This window comes from Ahaetulla prasina, chromosome 17 (genome assembly GCF_028640845.1).
Source record: "Ahaetulla prasina isolate Xishuangbanna chromosome 17, ASM2864084v1, whole genome shotgun sequence".
In the NCBI taxonomy this organism is placed as follows: Eukaryota; Metazoa; Chordata; class Lepidosauria; order Squamata; family Colubridae; genus Ahaetulla; species Ahaetulla prasina.
Genome location: NC_080555.1, coordinates 819,259 through 838,097, shown reverse-complemented (window position 1 = coordinate 838,097; position 18,839 = coordinate 819,259). Strand labels below are relative to the sequence as shown.

Below are 18,839 nucleotides of genomic sequence, written 5' to 3'. Positions count from 1 at the left end.
GAGGGAGACTCTTGGGCACGCCCGGAGAAGTTGCGGGGGGCGAGGCCGGAACAATAACCAGGTTATTGCCCTTCCCCCAGGTTATTGGGGGCTGGGGGTCGACCGCAGCCCCGGGGGACCGATGGGGAGGTGGCGGCGAGCGGAGGGCCGGGCCGGGCCGGTGGGGAGCCCGCAACGGCTCCTGCCCCGAGCTCAAGCCAGGGGAGAGAGGGGGCAGGGGCCTGGGAAGGAGCCCCCAGCCCAGCCCTTGGCGCTGCCCTGCCCGGATGCCCGGATGCCCGGATGCCCGGATGCCCGTCCAGGCAGCGGACGAGGCCGAGGAGTGGGCGTGGGTCTGGGCGCCCCCCGCGTTCCAGCCGCTCCTTTGTCCGGCCGGCCGGTTGCCTAGCGAAGATCCGAGCGGCCGAGGCGGCGAGGACGGAGGGTCCCCGGACCCCCATGGCCCCCGGGCGGGCGCTGGCGCTGGCGGCGCTGCTGGGCTGCTGGCTGCGGGCGGCCGGGCTGGTGGTGCACGAGGTGGGCGACGAGGACGAGGGCGAGGCGCTGGTCTCGGCGCCCCCCGAGCTGCTGGAGAAGCTGCCCGCCGCCGCCAAGGCCACGGTGGCCGCGGGCTACATCAACCCGTCCGAGGCGGAGGCGGCGGGCACCAAGGAGATGCCGCTGGTGGCCGCCACCCCGCCGGGGACCCCCGCGGCCGGCTCCCCGCCCCACGGGACGGCGCTGATCGTGGGCGACACGCGCTTCGCCTGGCAGGAGTGGAGCGCCTGGCACTGCAACTGCGAGGCCGGCAGCATGTCCCGCGTCCGCGACATCACCTACGCCAGGCCGGCCGCGCGCCTGGATCCCGCGCAGTACGACCTGCTGCGCTTCCAGCGCCTGGTCTGCAGCTACGCCCTCTGCGCCTGCAGCCGGCGCAAGCGGCAGTGCGACCTGCTGACCCCCGTCTGCCACCTGGGCCAGATGCACCTGTGCGCCTTGCGCGACATCCAATGGGACCAGGATGAGAAACGGCGGCGCTTCTGGGCGAAGGTGAACAGCGGGCTGAAGGCGCTCTGGCGCAGCCTGAAGGAGGCCTTCCCCAGGGACAAGAAGGTGCGAATGGAGCCCGGCGGTCTCGGTTGCACTTTGCACATGCTCGGGGGCAGGATCCCCTTTCGCTAGCCCCGCCCCCTGTGACTGGGGAGCCAATCACGATCAGTTTCCAAAAGCAGAATAAAGGGGCAGCGTTAAAATCTGGGTAAAGAGCCTTCCCGCAGATATGGGATAGGTCACCACGAGGTGATTTTTCTCCTGTGGTTTGCAACCCAGAAATGACATCTGCTCCATCCAGGCAGCTTGGCCCCCATCCTTGACCTCATCCGATTCCCAGAATCTTAATCGAGCCAAGCGGGCTTAAACCACAAAGAAGCGAACCATAGTTTCTCAAATAAGGTCCATAGGTCTCAAATAAGTCCCAGAAGTGCTATCCCAGAAGTCTTTGCCACCCTGAAATTCCCTTTGACGCTTAACAATCAGTCAAAACAGTGCACACCAGTGATTTCCAACTTTGGCAGTTTTAAGACTTGTGGACTTCAACTCCCAGAATTCCCTAGCCAGCCTGGGGAATTCTAGGAGTTGAAGTCCACAAGTCTTAAAGCTGCCGAGGTTGGGCATCACTGGTGTACAGTCTCTAATGTGGTATTTTTGTGGGTCTGCTGGCATTTTGTGGCCTCCTTCAGCATTCAGAGAGGTATCGTGGTCTCTTTACCTCCAATAATTAATTTCAGAATATTTCATTTCCTTCTCCAATTCTGACACCCTCCAGAGCAGGGTTTCCAACCTTGGTCCCTTTAAGACTTGTGGACTTCAACTCCCAGAGTCCCTCAGCCAGCAAAGCTGACTCTGAGGAGCTCTGGGAATTGAAGTCCACAAGTCTTAAAGGGACCAAGGTTGGAGACCCATGGACTAGAAGACCTCCAAGGTCCCTTTCAACTCATTCAATGAATCAACCACATTATCCAAGCTGGGGGGAATGGATGGCTTCTTAAACCTCTTTTCTTACGTTTTCAGTCGAAAACAATTCAAGTGAAGAGCAGCCACTGACCACGGGTTCAAAAGACGCCGGAGCGGAGCAGCGGCAACACCAAGTCAACACCATTCACAAAAAAACCCCTGCCCGAATTCCCCCCCCTCAGAAAGCGAATGAGTTTATTTTCAAGAGATCGAAAGGACCCTTGGTTTGGGCAAAGCAGCTGCTTTTTTAGCAAGTAGCATTTCCCTCTCTTCCGCCCCAAGTGACCCTCAAAAAAAAAAAAAAAAGGATTTTTAGCTTTATCAGGCAAGAATTTTCCAAAGAGGGCCCTCCCCACTCCCTTGTGCTATAAAGACTTAATAAAATACTGATTCCTACAGCCAGTTTGCTTCTATTGGACCAAAGAGGCGTTTTGAGACCATTGGACTACACTTCCCATCCTCCTTGCCTGCATGGCCATCATACGTTCTCCTCCAGTCCCTGAAAATGCCCCCCCCCCACTTTTTTTTTGCTTCAAAGGAATAACCTGCTATTCTTTGTGTTATTTCTCATTCCAGCATCAGAAATGTGACTTTTAAAATATACATCTATCTATCTATATATTCTATGTATTCACCCTGAAGCCTTTTCTTTTTTTGTCTGGTGTTCATTTCCTTCAGTTGCAAATTTCATTTATTACATTACAGCCAGTGAACAGCAGCTCGTGTTCGGTCCTAAATCTGCTGGTTCTTTTCAAAAGTAGCTCCCGTCCCTGAATACATTCTAAATATACCTCGGAAGGAAAGTCACGGTAGAGTTCGCACGTTCTCCTGGCCCATCCTTGGCCAAGGAGCAAATTTAGGAAGGACTGGCTTGGTCTGAATTCCTGTTAAAATGCTCTCTCAAAAAACAAGAACAACCCCAAATCACAAATTTCTCCTTTGCCATTTAATTTCATCTTTCCAAGCATACATTACATTCTGTGCAAATAAGGGAGAAACATATCAGAAAGAGATTGCGTAATTCTTTTGTTGCACTTAGCCTAAAAAAACAGGCTCTGGTTTTTTTGTTTTTTTAAAAAAGACCAAGCCAGCACACAATACAGATCTCTCTTTCTCCCAGATTTTAGTGTCTCAATTGCAACATTATATTCAAATAATATATTTTCTCCCTTCACACACACACACACGATCATTTTCTTGTTTCCAAAAAAGAAGAAAGATAATTTTTTGGCGAATAAAAAGACAGGCGAACAGCTCGGCTATTCTTTTCCCCCAAAGCAATCATTTTTAACCCCAGACCAGCTGGGAGGGAAAAATAATAATAAAAAACATGGCAAAAGTTCCATTTTTTTTGTGTGTGTATGTGTGTTTTTGAAACATCGACCCATTAGCTAAATTCTTGGAGTGACAAAAAAGAGAGAGAGATGTTTTTCAGGTAAGTTAAACTATAGATCCCCTCATCCACTGCCAACATGTGGTGGGAATAAGGGACATTGCAATCCTAAAGCCCAGAAGATTAAAAGTCTTGGTAGCCAAACAGCCGTTCTGCTCCCGGAAATAATCTTAACTTTTGCTTGGTCAGCAGACACAGGAAACAAAGAGGAGAAAAAATGGACACTTTTAATTTGACACTTCGCTGTTCTCGCGCCGGGGAAAAAAGGGGGAAAAAATGTCAGAGTTTATTGGCTGCTGAAAGTTTTCTCTTTTAAGAGCTGACCTGCTTGCAAGGAACACAAGAGACATTAAAAACCTCTCCCTTTTTCCAACCCTGTAATCCAGGGGTCTCCAAATTTGGCAACTTTAAGACTTGTGGACTTCAACTCCCAGAATAACTCAGCCAACTTTAAGCACAGCTGGCTGGGGGATTCTGGGAGCTGAAGTCCACAAGTTGCCAAATTTGGAGACCCCTGCTGTAATCCCTTAATTTGGCGACTGGATGGAGCTGGAGACACAACGGAAGAGACAATGGTGCGGGTTTCGTTGCAGTGAGAATCCACTCGGGGTTCTCAGGCTCAGCCGGATGGCGTCATGCGGACTGCAACTCCAGTTTTCAGAAACGGCATGAAGAAATCCCACAGTGGGACGGAGAAAACTTCCACAACCTCACATGTCAGGATGCTGGAAAAGCTGATCCTGGAATTTGAAACGTATGTAATTTTTTTCCCTCCTCCTCTAGGCTGGACCGTCTACAACGCTTGTTTTGGCTCTGTGGGTGCCTCGTTCCTCCTCTTTCAAAAAAATCAGGTCCCTCGTTCAGCGAGAAGGAGCGCGGGAGAATCGAACCTGGGAAACAAGGAAGCAGGATTTTCATGCCTCCACATTTTTAACCCAAGTCTGTCTGGAGGAAAGAGCCACATAATCCAGGATCAAACAGAGGTGGGACTTTCGGACAAGGGTCAGCAACTGAGCTTCCTCCAGGCAAAACAGTCTCCATGCGAGATTCTCTCCAGCCCCGTTACAAGCGTGCAGGGATCTGGTTGATCCTGGTTGCAAATTTGCCCCAGTCCCCAGCTGCTCCATCGGCGGGTGCGGTGGGGGGCTTCAATCCGCGAAGGAAAGCCCCCCCCCCCCAGAGCGAATTCCTCCTGGCTGGCGGGAATTTGAGTCACGGAGCCTCTAGGCTTGTCTCTGGACCCCGACATCTTCGCCACCCTGTGGGGGTGGATTTCCCCGGATCCCCATTTTTATGCCAAGAGCAGAGGGGTGATCGATTTAGGGCAGAAACGTTTGAGAGGAAAAAAGCCGCTCAGTCACATCGAACCGCGAGATAGGCAGCAAGTAAATTTGACAGGTAAGGCAAAGAACCCCAAATCCAACCTGAGCATCTGGCTGACTATGTGACAATCCAGAATAATAATAATAATAATAATAGCAAATATCACAAGCACCGCATTGCTGTTGGTTTTCGAACTCTGCTTCCTGGAAAGAATCGGGAGCTGCTGGCTGGCACCAGGAAAGTGGCCCACCCTGTTTAGGGCACCCCCTGCCTCCTCCGCTTGGGGGTGGGGTGGGGGGGTCTGTAAGGAATCCGGAATGAGATTTGTCAGCCTCCCTTTGGGGGGATCGTTCTGCAAGATGGCGGCCGCAGCCATTAATGCCACCCGAGATGTCTCGCATCGTGGGCAGGACACGTCCTTGAGAATAAAATCCAGTGGAGAAACTTTGGCGAAAACACCACGAATAATTCGTTCCGTCTCGATGCTTTCTTCAATTTGTAAAGGAACCAAAACATACGGATTATTTGTTATTGTGGGCACGTTGTGGATCAATGCCGGGTAAGAAAGCTACAGTTCTTCACGAGGTTGCCAGACACTCCACTCTGCTCACCAAGGCAGGGGTGGGGGGGTTTCTGCCAAGCGAACAATGCCAGGAAAACAACAACAACAGTCAACTGGGCATGTGCAGAGTGATGGATGTCGGTGAGGCTGTTGCTCTTACAATTTTTTTTTAAAAAAAGGATAAGTTACGCGGTGACTAATTCACTCAACGGTTTTGAGTTTGGCAACCCGTTTCGACAAGACCAAACAGGAAATTCAAGTCAGGCAGAGATGGGTTTTTTTTTTCTTTTAAGGTTATTTTTGCAATTAATTAGCCTGTAAGAAAAGGAAAAAAGAGAGGAGGATAAACACGAAAGGCTTTCTCCCCCCCCATACGTTGGCAATAAGGTAAAATTATGAAAGAGGAAAAAAGCAAGATTTGGACCAGCCTCGTAGGGAGCTACTCCGAAGCACAATGGTCCTCCTGAGGCTTTAATCGATCTCCTGGATTTGATCAAAATGGATCCCCCAAAATATCCAACTTTCTGCCCCAGCTGCCAGGAAGACAATCCTTCCTCCTGTCAATGATCGCTTATTATTTTATTATATTAAATTTTTACGCCGCCCCCTACAAAGTGATCCTGGCAGCTTACAAGTTATAAAACAGGTAAAAAAAATACTTCAAACATTAATACATCAAAACTAGCCAGATAAAAATGTTATTTTTTTAAAAAAAACCTCCCAATTCTTCGAGTTGACGCAAACCTGGGTGGCACCTTTGCAAATCAAGTGGCTAGTCCTCATTGAGCAGTTACCGACCGGGGGGGAGTGTTTCTGGAGGGGCTTGTGCAATTCATCCAAAACTTACACGAAAGGGACGAGGGGGAGGATCTCCACAAGGTTATAAAATGTGGGAATTGCTCCAAGGTCTTTCTCGCCCGCATTTGGATCGCATTTCCTGGACGGCTCCCGACTGCAGGAAGAGGGGAGAGAAAAGCAAGAGGGAATGAAGACCCTTCCTCAATCTCTAGGCTGCGCCACAGCTTTCAAACCAGCCTCCCTGCACTTAGAAATCTAGCGCTTCATCTTAACTGCTAACTTTCTACTTCTGGGGCATTTCTGATTACATGTCGTCCTCGACTTACGACAGTTCATTTAGTGACCGAAGTCAATGGCGCTGAAACAAAGTGACTTGGGACCGTTTTTCCCATTTGCAGCAACCCCAACGGTCGCGCCCTCGAAATTCCGATGTTTGGCAACTGACTCGCATTTATGACGTGATCCCCTGTTGTGACCTTCCAACAAGCCAACTCAATGGGGAAACCGGATTCACTGAATGACCGTGTGGCTAACTTAACAGCTGTGGTGTTTCGCTTAACAGCCGTGGCGAGAAAAGTCGCAGAACAGAGCGAAATTCACTTAACCAATGTCCCGCACAGCAACGACAAAAATCGGAGGCTCAGTTTATAGTCGTAAATCGAGAACTGCCTGTCCTGTACTCTCCCAGATATACGTCCCTGCAAAGCCCCCGGCCCTCTGGATGAGACCACCCAACAGATTTTGTTAAAGATTCCGCAAGTAAATTCCGCAAGAGCGGAATATCCAGCCTCCAATGTTTTGGGGGCCAAATAAAGCTGGCCTCTTGGCAAACGGAGCTCGTCGCATGTCTGAACTCTCGGGATTATAAATATGCCGGCCCTCTGCCAGAGTTTCCGGCTGTTTAATCAGCAAACTCGCTGTCTCCGGAGGTTTTTGCCGCCCTCCCATCCTTGCTGCGTCCCCCGAGGATGGCGCTTGAGATTCTCGGATTGCAGAGCTCCGAATGGAGAATCTGCACAACCGTTGCGGGTGTGTGGGAGGCGATTCCAGGGCAGGGCAGGGAAAACCTCTCCTCCACCATGTCATCTTCGAGTGGAGGCCAACTCTGGAGATTCTCCAAGGCTTCAGTTTAAAAAAGGCAGCGCTGCTTCTTCCCTGCACGGAGCCCAACAAGCCAGAGAATGGCAGGCAGGAGGGAGGAAAGCCAGACGCTGAGCCGGCCTCGTCACGCAGCGGCAAAACGGGCAAATACCATTGTTAGGAGTGTGCCCGGATCTCCGGAGGGGATGCCATCCTTTCAAAAAGGAGGACTGTTAGGCCTGCGGACTTCAATTCCCAGAATTCCCCAGGCAGCCCTGGGGAATTCTGGGAGTTGAAGTCCACAAGTCTTTAAAGTGGTCAAGGTTGGGCTCCCCTGCTTTAGAGAAGGAAGCAGCACCCCAATCTCCGTCCCCCCCCTCTGCTTGGGCTTAAATAACCAAACCTGGGGTCCCAACCCACCACTTCAGCCTCGGGCCCTTCCCCACAAAGCACTAGGATCCCCTGACTCAATTTCTAAGGACCTTCAATTTTCTTTGCTTGGGAGCAGCCCTTTAATGCCCCCTCTGGGTGGGCTCCCGGGATTTAATAGGGGACCCCTCCCCCGTCCCAGTTTTGATCCAGAAAACTCAGCAACGTCCCCGGAAGCAAAGATGAGCGAAGTCGTACCACGGCAGGGAGACCCTCGTTCACCATGTCGCCGGAGCCGATGTGCGTGAGGTGGATGAAATTCATGGGCTCGCCGATCATGCTGCGGTCGATCCGCCGTCTTTTCCTCTGCTGCTGTGGAAGATGGAACCAGGGGAGAGTCGGTGAGGGGAGGAAGGGAAGGCTGCACCAACCCCAGCTGGCACCTCCATGCCCGGCAGAGGCCACCCCTGGGATGCGAGACCTAACCCGAGCTCACCGGAAGCAGAACTCACCGGCTGCGGTTTCTCCACCACGCAGCAGCCCAGCTTGTGCCAAAAATCACTCATGGTTAGAGTCGCTTCCAGCTTTCTGACTGGTGGGTGCCAAGGACTTGCGGACGGGTGGTTAGGACCTCTTGTCCAGCCAGAGATGCTGCTCGGACGGTGCCGTGGGGTGCTCTGGTTTGGTTTGGAGCCTGGAGAGACCTTCAGAGGGCAAAGAAAGCGATTCGGATGCTGATGGTTGAAAAAGACCTTTGGAAGAAGGAGAAGATAAGATTAATGTCAGGGGAGGAGGAAGAGGAGGAGGAGGAAGAAGAGGAGGAGGTAGAGGAGGAGAAGGAAGGGGAGAAAGAAGAGGAGGAGGTAGAGGAGGAGAAAGAAGAAGAAGAGGAGGAGAAGAGGAGGAGGAGGAGAAAGAGGAAGAAGAGGAGCAATTTAACAGTGTTAAATAAAAATTGGAGTAAAGGAGGAAGAAGAAGAAGAGGAAGAAGAAGAGGTGGAGGAGGAGGAGGAGGAGGAAGATAAGGAAGGGAGGAGGAGGAGGAGAGGGGAAGAGAAAATGATGACAACACTGAGTAAAAATTAGGGGAAAGAAAAGGAGGAGGAGGAATTTAACAGTGTCAAATAAAAATGAGAAGAAAGGCACAAGAGGAGGGAGGAGGAAGAAATGGCAGGAAATAAAAACTGGAGGAAGAGGAAGAGGAGGAAGAAAGAAAGCCACCACATCAACAACTAGCAGACTTTTGTTCCCTCCGGCCCCTGGGGAAGGCCACCCGCCGATCTCAGGGGGGCTGCTCTGCCGTTGCCCCACCACTCTGGGAGGGTGAAGGAAGAGGAGCAGAAAGTGGCCACTCAGCCTCCGCAGGCAGGAAAGGCCACAGACGCGGCTGCCGCCTACGACTTCGGGGAAGAAGCCCACGGGTGTCCCCCCCCCCAGCTTTTCTCTTTCGAAATGCGGCCTCAGAGGATGAGTCACGCTGGGTGTTGCAGACGTCGTGCCTCAGTTTCCTCTCGCAAAGTTCAAGGGTAGACGGAGGAGGGGGATGGGCAAGAAGAAGAGGAAGAGGAGGAAGAAGAGGAGGAGGAGGAGGAAGAAGAAGAAGAAGAGGAGGAAGAAGAGGAGGAGGAGAGGAGGAGGAGGAGAAAGAGGAAGAAGAGGAGGAATTTAACAGTGTTAAATAAAAATTGGAGTAAAGGAGGAAGAAGAAGAAGAGGAAGAAGAAGAGGTGGAGGAGGAGGAGGAGGAGGAGGAGAGGGGAAGAGAAAATGATGACAACACTGAGTAAAAATTAGGGGAAAGAAAAGGAGGAGGAGGAATTTAACAGTGTCAAATAAAAATGAGAAGAAAGGCACAAGAGGAGGGAGGAGGAAGAAATGGCAGGAAATAAAAACTGGAGGAAGAGGAAGAGGAGGAAGAAAGGAAGCCACCACATCAACAACTAGCAGACTTTTGTTCCCTCCGGCCCCTGGGGAAGGCCACCCGCCGATCTCAGGGGGGCTGCTCTGCCGTTGCCCCACCACTCTGGGAGGGTGAAGGAAGAGGAGCAGAAAGTGGCCACTCAGCCTCCGCAGGCAGGAAAGGCCACAGACGCGGCTGCCGCCTACGACTTCAGGGAAGAAGCCCACGGGTGTGTCCCCCCCCCCCCCAGCTTTTCTCTTTCGAAATGCGGCCTCAGAGGACGAGTCACGCTGGGTGTTGCAGACGTCGTGCCTCAGTTTCCTCTCGCAAAGTTCAGGGGTAGACGGAGGAGGGGGATGGGCAAGAAGAAGAGGAATAGTTTTTGGTTTTTTAAAAAAATCATTTCAGATAACAGGAAACCACAAAAGAGTTTCCATAGAAGCAGACTAGAGGCATTTAAAAAAAAAAATCACACAAACACAAACGCACAAACGACTCCACTTCCTCCTTGTGAGTAACCTTGCCGGAAAGTTTATTTATTTTATTTAATTTTTTTTGTGTGTGAAAGTGACGACAACCCCTTGGGAATTTCGCTTGGCAAGAGATTTGGAAAGACAGGTGCCGCCTTGTTTAGACTGCTAAGATTGGAGGGGCCCCTTGAGGGCATGAAGAATGACCCTCCCTGCTTGAGAAACCAACTCAAGTGACTTCTGGGAACCACGCAGGATGCGGCCACGTTTTCCTAGCATCAACACCGAAGTGGCCGGCCAATCTTTTCTCCCAAAACGCTTTTGCAACCTTCCAGCTTAGCTTCCAGCCCTAAGTTCCTGGTGGCCTCCCCTCCATCCCTGCTTGGTCTTCCCGAGAGAGTTGCTAATCGATCCTTCCGGGAATCCAACCCAGTTTGGCCTCTTGCCCTGCTCCCTGGGCCGAGGGAAGACCCTCCAAATGAGGAGCTGGACAGAGTTAAAGGGGAGCGAAAATGCTGGAATTTTCGTACCTTTGGGTTTTTTTAAAATTTTTCTTAAAATAAGAAAAACCAGGGTTTGGCTCTGCAGAAAGAGGCCTGGAGACTAAAACATCTAAAGAACGGTTGCTGGAATTGGGTTTGACCAATCTACAGAAAAAATGGGCTGGGGGTGGCGTGATAGAAGTCTTCCAGTATTTGAGGGGCTGCCCCAAAGAAGAGGGGGGGGGGTTCAACTTATTTTCCAAAGTGCCAGAAGGCAAAGCGAGAAACAACGGATGGAAACTAATCAAGGAGAGGAGCAACCTGGAATTAAGGAGAAACTTCCTGACAGGGAGGACAATTAACCAGTGGAACCGCTTGCCACCAGAAGTTGTGGGTGCTCCAACACGGGATGCTTTTAAGGAGAGATTGGACAGCCACTTGTCTAAAATGGAACAGGGTCTCCTGCCTGAAAAGGGGGTTGGACTAGAAGACCTCCAAAGTCCCTCCCAGCTCTCTCATTCTGTATTCAGCAGGAGAGGAGAGGATCTCCCCGCAGAGAGCAAAATATGATTTTCCACCATATGGGCTGGTCTGCTTCCAACTCCCGCCCGGAGCTGATGAGACCCCCACACACACATCTGAGGCGAGAGGCACCAAGGGAGCACAGGATTAAAGTTTGCGGCCAAACAGCTGCCCTGCCAGAAAAAGTGACTCAGCGAACCGACGGACACGGCTGGGCTGCTGGGGGTTGGCGGGGGGAGGGGGGGGGAAGAGGGCTTTGCAAAAACTCTCACGTCATGACGACCTTCCAGCCGGCTTTGGACAAACAAGGTCAACGGGTTCAGGACGCCGTGACTCGCTCAACAACTGTGGCCAAAATGTCATTAAGAACGAAATTGCGACGTGCTTTTTTAAACGTTTTGCCCATAAGCAAAATAAGCGCAACCGAGGAAGTCATAAAATCAAATACGGATGTTTTAACTGTTGCTTCGCTGAATGACGGAAGCTCCCGGCGTCCTGATTTTGGTCATACGTCGAGGACTACCCATAATCCCGAAAGAAATACAGGCAGTCCTTGAATTATGACCACAGTGATGGAGCCCATAGGATCTGTTGCTCAGCGAGAGATTTCTGAAGTGAGTTTTGCTCCGTTTTACGACTTTTCGTGCCGCCGTTGTTAAGCGAATCACTGCCGTTGTTAAGTGAGCCACACGGTTGGTTAAGCGGCTCCCCCTGTTGACTTTGCTGGTCAGAAGGTCGCAAAAGAGGGACCGTGTGACCTCGAGAAACTGCAACAGTCCATAAGTCCACGTCAGTTGCCAAATCTCTGAATTTTGGTCACCGTGGGGAATCCTGCAACGGTCGTAAGTGTGAAAAAACGGTCCTAGGCCATTTTTTTCAGTGCCGCTGTTAACTTCGACTGGTCACTAAACGTACTGCCCAGAGCCTGGAAGAAAGAGGCCAAATAAAGAATCTGTTTTCGCACCATGGGATGGGCAGGGAAGGTAAACCTGCTTGCACGCACCTGTGTAAATTGGTGTGGCTTTGCAGTGACTTTTCCCCGCCTGTTCTGTGCCGTGTTGCCGCAGGAGCGAAATAACCATTCTAGGCGTTGGGGGCAGAGGCACCGGGCAAGACCCAGCCTGCCCTAGACATCATCAGTGGAGGCCTGACTCATCTTTGACTCACCACCCACCTGGGCCAGCTGGAATTGCCGAGAAAGCAGGAAAAAGGGAAGAGAAAATTCCCAGAGTTTTCCCACCCTCCAACTGGAGAGGAGAAGAGAACGAGGGGCCCAAAAGTGAAAAGGGGGTGGCTAGCCATGTGCCCCTGACGCCACTTGGGGGTCCGAAGATCGCCTCCTTCGATCTATGAGTGATCTCATTGCTCAGAAGGTGGTTTCCTGCAGCTGGGGGCTTGGACTACAGGCCCCATCCTCCCCATGCAGGGCCGGACCTGAAGAGGACCTGCGATGGCCATGCCTGTGTGAGAAAAGTGACTTTTCCTTCCTTTTCTGGCATGTTTTTGCATCTTCTTAAGTCTATTTTCCTGCCCCGGCTTCACCTGGTGGTCTCCTTTCCATGTAGAACCCTGATCCGACGGACTTTGAATAGCACAAATTGCCATCAGGCAGAAATCTTCCTGGTTTTGTAGACAGCAGCCCATCAGGTGCAAACGCGGGACGTGTGCAAAAAATCTCACGCACCTACCAGCAGCAGGCGTGACCAGGCAACCTTGCAAAACTTTACACGCTTGTTTGGAAAGGAAGTGACAGTCTCCTGTGTGCAGCCGGAGGTGGAGGCTGTGATTTTTGGTCCCTAACCCTGTGGTCTCTTCACCTCATGAGGGCCAGAAACATGAAGTACCTTCGGCTGGGCAAATTAAAGCCGGTCGTTTTTAGGGAAAAGGGAACACCCCTGCCTCCCGCAAATCATTTTAAAATGGGGGACGTCAAACTAGGATAAAAAGTTACATGTTTGATCCACTGTTTTAACCCCCCAAATACTTCAGCGTCCGAGCCATTGAAAAACCAAAGTTAATGATTTACCAAGCAAACATCCAGAAAATGTAACATTTCTGCCAGATAAACTCCCAGTGTTTGCTAACCGCTGTGATTCACCAGTTCCAGTTCTGAGCGTTTTCCTGACAACAAGCTGACCATAATTGGCCTTTTGGGATGTTTTTATAGCTCCCAGGTCTAAGCCACGAGCCTGGCATCTCCTGGTGGCCTCCCATCCACGTTCAGGTTCCGCACTCTCCTCCTGGAGCAATCACGAGGGTCAACAAGGCCTGTGCCAATCCATTTCTTCTGCATTTGTATGAGAAGATCGAAGGAAAATCCTGTCCCACCTAACAAAAGCATGGAATATTCTCCATCAGGAAGGCCGGTTTCTTTTCCAGCTGAGTGGTGCCGTTCCCCCCACAGCCCAGAGAGCTCAGAGCATCCAGCCGCTCTTCCCCGTAGTTCTGCCTATTTTTTTTTTTGAAAGCTGTGACCACCGAGCCATCCTGTTGACAAATCTGTTTTCTTTTCCAAAACCCGGCCCTTACTCTGAGCCAAGTTGCAAAACAGACTTTTCTTCGCCAGCTTCTCCAAGCTCCTGAACCACCGACGGGGATGATGGGAACCGGAGTACGCTAGGAACGCCGGCCTAGAGCAACCTCTCAGCCGGGGTCTCAAGAAAACGGGACCACCAAAGAACGCTGGTGACTAGAAGTGGCCCTTTGCATCTTCTCCAGGCCACGGATCCACCCTGGCTTCGGTGAGTTGCGGCTCTCCGCCTGGTTCGGGAGAAGGGCAGCTGCACAGACCAGGTCTGACTCTGGCTTGTGATCTGAGGAGGATTCAGGCCAACATTGAGCTAGAACTGTCCCAACGCACTAAGCTAGAATTCATGGTTTGTCTAAAGCCACAAGGCTGAGTTCAGAGCTAACCTAAGTTGAGTCTTCTTAACTTAGCACCATGCACATTTTTTTTTTCCTGTGGGGAAGAATTCCTATTTTTTATTTTTATTTTTTTGCAAATTGTGCATCCCGCCACCATGCAGAGGTGCAAACGTGGAGAACCTCCACGTCAGGAGACAGTTCACCTGCAAACATTGGCCTTCGCCTCTTCGTTTGTTAGCACAGAACAAAGACCCAAAAACGAATTTTCGGTCCCAGCTGGAAAAAAAATCCCCTAGGGCCGTCCCGTCCAATGCAGCCACGCAAGCTGGGCATCTCCAAGGCTTTCCTTGCCAGGTGGAGAACCAAGCCGTGCCAACACCCCATCCCAACGTCCCTGGTTTTTCTTCCCTCTCCAATGATTTAAACAAGGCTGGTTTTTCTGCTGGCCGGTGGCATCCAGCATGGAGAGGTTGGGCTCCTGATCGCCCCTCCGGCCAGGAAGCGCCAAGCCTCCCTCCTGTGGCCAGAACAAAAGGACCCTTTGTTGCAAGAGAAGGCGGAGAGGAAGATCTGCGCGCGGCTGAAAAGGAAAAGGGCCTTGAATCCCATCTGGAGAGTGTGTGGGGGGGAGAATTTCCTCCTTGCATAGAAGGAAGGATTGTCGGCCGTCTGGCCCTCCCAGTGGCTGGCCAGCCAAGTCATCTTTGCCCCCTGGTGATGTCACAGGAGCAGCCGTGTTTCCTCGGCAGCTCCAGAGAAGCGCTTGGCTCTCCGAGAGACACTTTTGCGCTGAATGTTGGGCTTCCTGTGAGGCCCCATCCCAGCACAAACCCAGGTCCGACTTTGGCTTGTGAGCTGAGGAGGATTCGGCCAACAGTGGCCTAGAACCGTCCAACACCTAAGCTAGAATCCATGGTGTGTCTGAGCCACAGGGCTGAGTTCAGAGCTAACCAGCCTCCTTAATTTAGCACCGTGCACATTTTTTTTTCCTGTGTGGAAAAATTCCTATTTTTTATTTTTTTGCAAATTGCGCAGGCAGAAAAGGGCTCCTACGAATGCACCAGGGTCTTCTCCAGAAGCTCACCTTGAAATACCCCAAATTCCCCCCACAGTTTTTTTTTTCTGCTTGCAATTTGGTTTCTACTGTTTCTGATGTCCACCAGAGCAGGCAAAGTCTCCAACTCTGGCAACTTTAAGCCTGGCGGACTTCAAGCAAAGCTGGCTGGGGAATTCTGGGAGCTGAAGTCCTCCAGGCTTAAAGTTGCCAAAGCTGGAGACCCCTGCACCAAGGTGTGTGTGGTGTGAGTGGCTGAGTTATAACAAACGTCGGAAACCTCAAAATCAGAAGTGAAATCCAGCATTCTCTGACAGGTTCTGGAGAACCGTAGCAGAAATTTTGAGCAGTTCAGTGAACGGGCAAATACCATCTCTGGCTGGCCCCAGAGTGGGGTGGGAATGGAGATTTTGCAATATCTTTCCCCCAGGAATGGAGTGGGAATGGAGATTTTGCAGTAACCTTCCCCTGCCACGCCCACCAAGCCACGGCCACAGAACGGGTAGTAAAAAAAAATGGATTTCACCTCTGCCCAAAATGAACCCCAAAGCGGGCGTCCCGTCCCTGGCCACGAAGTCTTGGCTTTGAGAGGAAGACAAGGCTGAGGGATTTCGGGGGTCCAGGAATTGGGGTGGTTGAGAAAGAGCCCCCTGAAGAGCAGAAACATTTCAATTCACAGCAGAGGCAGTCAGTCCTTGGATAGCGACCGAAGCTTTATCAGGGACGCATTTAAAGGTCTCTTAACTCCGTCCTGACACCCCAAGTTTTTCCCCCTCTTCCCACTGCTGGGCTGCTCCCCACCCATCCCTGAGTCACCAGAAAGCTGCACGGGCACCCTGCCTTTTTTTCCAAAGCCTGGCAGATTTTGCCCCCATTGCCTGAACTTTCCCGGGACGAGGTTGGGGAAAGGGTGAGAGATCCTGCTTCACCCCAAACAGGGGTCCCTCCGACAAAATGAACCCCACCCCCATGAATTTTTTTGGGGGGGGAGGAAGCCAGGTTAAAATCCGAAATCTTATCCTGGTTTAGAAGATCAGGAAGTTTGCAACCCCTTGGAGAGATTTATAAACTGTGGTTACTCAGGGACAACATTTTAGTCTGGCCTGGAGGGCATATTTGCAGGCTGCCCCCTGTCATTTGGGAACTAGTCAAACAGCAGAGAGAGGCAAGGGCTGGGGAGGATGGGATCTGGAGTCCTCGGTCAGCGACGAGTAGGAAAACCCAGTTCACTCGTCTGCTGTTTGCAATCTGTGTGCAATTTGCCCCACTAAGAGGGTTTATAATATTTATAATGTCGACCAATCTGGCTAAATTTGCCCCATGAATGAATTGTGGAATCTCTCAGCCTGGCTCACCTCGCAGGGTTGTTGTTGTTAGGGGGAAAATTGGAGGAGGATTAGATATGTTGGTCATCTCTTGAGTTATTTACAAACATAAACATAAAGATTTTGGAAATGCCAAGGACACGTTGTAAAGATTCTGTTTCAAATTGCAACTGGATGAGAATTTCAAATAAATAAATAAGAAATTAGCAGCCATGCCAATCCTAACAATAAATAAACTTCCTGCCTAGAAAGGTGGTCTCTGAGATAGAAACACCCAGCCACGGCTTGCATCAGAGCATATGAGGATGTTTGCAGTGGAGACCCCTGAGCCCTTGCACACGCATGTTACACACATGTAAATGTAAACACATGTAAATGAGGACATTTTCACTCTTGCTTGTACAGAGGTGGGAGGCAGAGAAAAGCAAAGCAGTTGGATAATTTGGGAATATTTCCTTGCAAAATATCCATTAAAATCTCACCACACAGACACAGACAGACAAACACATAACACCAATGATGGCATTTGGGGGGAGGGGAAGAAACCCACATTGCCCCTTTTAGATTGTGACTCTGTCACTAAGAAGGTTTTCTTCTTCAGTGCCAAAACATTACAGGTTTTTTTTGTTTTTTTTAATCTATTCTTTCAAAAATCAAAATTTCTCAAGATAATGTCCCTGGCCTTCCTCCACCTGCAAGAATGCAGGAATCATTTTTATTTATTTTTTTAAATGTGATTTGGGCACAACTCAGGAGCACTGCAGGTACGTCCAGCCTTCCTCAAAACCAGGCTGCAGATGGGAGAGAAGCCAGGGTGATGGGTGGGTGGGTGGGCTCCAGAAGGAGGCAAGTGCGGCCCTGAAGACTTCCAGCCGAGCTGTTCCCTCTCTTGAACAATGGGGCTGCTTCTGAGTCAGGGCCGTAAAAGGAAATGCAGAGGTGGGGAGGGGGAAGGGAGGAACATAAGGGTTAAGCAGAAAATTAAACTTCCTTAGGAGAATTTTGCAAGACTTCTTTCTAAGAGAAGAGAAAGACAGATGTTTGGGGGAAGGAGAGGGGGGTGGGCTGGGGCTGCGGGGCGGGGGGGGGGGTCTGGGTACTACTAACCCAAATATAGGTACTTTCTAAAATAACAGAACGATGTAGAAATCATAACTGTAATCAAGAAGGAAATAAAGTTGCATTCACACCACCGCCATGCAGCAAACTTTTCTAAGAGAAAGGAAGGGTGGATCCAAGGGGGGGGGGTCACTCGACGTCCCCTACACCAGGGTCTCCTGGAGGGACCACACGGGCCATCCTCCACATCCACTGGGCCCAAGGAGGCCTCCCTTGTGCTTCCCAGCCGTTACAGGGTGGGAAAAATGAGGTTTTAAAATCCAGCCAGCCTCTTGGAAATCCCTGTGGCACAAAATCAGCCCCTCCCCCTCATCAAGCCAAACTTTGTGGGGTGGCCAATAAGCCTTTTCATGTATTAATTGGATTTTTCACGCTGCCACATTCCTGGTGAAGCCTGAAAAAGTGTTTCAGAAACCGAAACGAGGTGGGGTTTTTTGGGGGGGGGCATAAAAGCATCTCTCAAAGCGAGCTGGGTTTCCTTTCGCCAAAGTGTCACCGGCTCCAGCCGGTTGGCGACAGGGAAAGGGAAATGAAAGAATGGTTTTGGAGGGGAAGAAGAAAAAGTTTTGGGGGAGAGAAAGAGCCCCATTTCCTGCCTTTTTCTATCTCCCCCATTTCTTCAGCTGAGATGCTCTAATCGTTCTTCCCCTCCCCAAAGTGTCAGAGTTTTTAAAAAAAACCCACTTTAGATCCTTTGCATGGAAACAGAGTCTGAAATGAATAGGGCCTTTCTTCTCTACCGCAGGAAGAAAAGGAGAAATGAAACGCATGGTTAACACCCAAACCTCTTGCCCTGAATCAATGGGACGGTTTTTTTTTTCTTCCTTTCGAAAGTGCCAGTCTGGGCAAAGACGCCATTCCAAAGGCAGAAAAAACCCAGTTTTCTAAAAAGGGAATTAAAATAACCCGTTCTTTCTTTTTCTTTTTTTTGGGGGGGGGGCGGGGGGCTTGTCTCGCAAAACGTGTTTGACCAACGAAGGTGGGTGGGTGGGTCGGGGAGGAAGGTCGTGAGAAATCTCAGGTGCGGAAGAAGAAGAAAGAGCAACTCGCCTGAACTTTCCAAAGAGAGAGAGAAAAAAGAAGACTTCGGATGTCCGGCAAAAGTTTTGCGCAAAAGTTTTGGGAGAACTTTGAAGCCACGAAGACAAGGCTAGGAAAAGCAGGCGAGGGTCTCCCTGCCCACCCCGCCCCCACGAGTGGTCCCCGAGACCCCGAGCGCCCTTCTCCCCTTACCTGCCCACCTGGGGGTCCCGGGACGCCTCCTTCTCCCTCGGCGGTGCCTCCTCCTCCTCCGAGCGCGCCAGCAAACCAACATGGAACGGTTGTCTTTCCGTGGGAAAACGAGGCTCGGCTCCTCCGCCCTCCTGCTGCCGCTGGTAGAAGGAGGAGGAAACGCTCCGAAGGATTTCGACAGGCAGACCGAGGAACACCGCCTCCCCCCCCCCTTCCAACATCCCCGCCCCGCGATGATTCAACCCACAGCCGTCCCCTGGACTCGCCGGAGCGGCTGCTGCCAACTCTGGCGGTCTTTGGGCATTGCAGCCCCTCGCCCGGGGGATTTCCAGATGCTGGAGGGTTTAGTGGGG

The 18,839-nt window shown here is 51.1% G+C and overlaps 2 protein-coding genes across 4 annotated transcripts; one reads left to right on the top strand and one right to left on the bottom strand.

The window, feature by feature from the left end:
- The first annotated feature begins 48 nt into the window (after positions 1-48).
- On the top strand, positions 49-2,776 carry C17H1orf56 (chromosome 17 C1orf56 homolog). The gene is made up of 2 exons (XM_058160345.1): positions 49-1,092; positions 2,050-2,776. The coding sequence occupies exons 1-2, from the start codon at positions 283-285 to the stop codon at positions 2,080-2,082; spliced, it is 843 nt and encodes a 280-aa protein (XP_058016328.1). The 5' UTR covers positions 49-282; the 3' UTR covers positions 2,083-2,776.
- A 143-nt stretch (positions 2,777-2,919) lies between these two features.
- On the bottom strand, positions 2,920-18,659 carry CDC42SE1 (CDC42 small effector 1). 3 transcript variants are annotated; one of them, XM_058160349.1, is made up of 5 exons: positions 18,487-18,659; positions 8,030-8,269; positions 7,776-7,886; positions 6,118-6,222; positions 2,920-5,585 (listed from the first exon to the last, which is right to left on the bottom strand). In XM_058160349.1, the coding sequence occupies exons 2-4, from the start codon at positions 8,081-8,083 to the stop codon at positions 6,151-6,153; spliced, it is 237 nt and encodes a 78-aa protein (XP_058016332.1). In that variant the 5' UTR covers positions 8,084-8,269; positions 18,487-18,659; the 3' UTR covers positions 2,920-5,585; positions 6,118-6,150. The 3 variants fall into 3 exon arrangements, with proteins under 3 accessions (XP_058016332.1, XP_058016329.1, XP_058016330.1); XM_058160346.1 differs by having other exon boundaries at positions 7,776-7,889; positions 18,487-18,658; XM_058160347.1 differs by having other exon boundaries at positions 7,776-7,889; positions 18,495-18,656.
- Positions 18,660-18,839: the final 180 nt, after the last annotated feature.

Coding starts and splice junctions, on each gene's coding strand:
- C17H1orf56 (XM_058160345.1), top strand. CDS start 283: ATGCCCGGATGCCCGTCCAGGCAGCGGACGAGGCCGAGGAGTGGGCGT. Junction 1,093..2,049: donor CCTTCCCCAGGGACAAGAAG/GTGCGAATGGAG, acceptor TTACGTTTTCAG/TCGAAAACAATTCAAGTGAA.
- CDC42SE1 (XM_058160346.1), bottom strand. CDS start 8,083: ATGAGTGATTTTTGGCACAAGCTGGGCTGCTGCGTGGTGGAGAAACCG. Junction 7,890..8,029: donor TGGTGGAGAAACCGCAGCCG/GTGAGTTCTGCT, acceptor CATCTTCCACAG/CAGCAGAGGAAAAGACGGCG. Junction 6,223..7,775: donor ACGAGGGTCTCCCTGCCGTG/GTACGACTTCGC, acceptor CTCTTCCTGCAG/TCGGGAGCCGTCCAGGAAAT.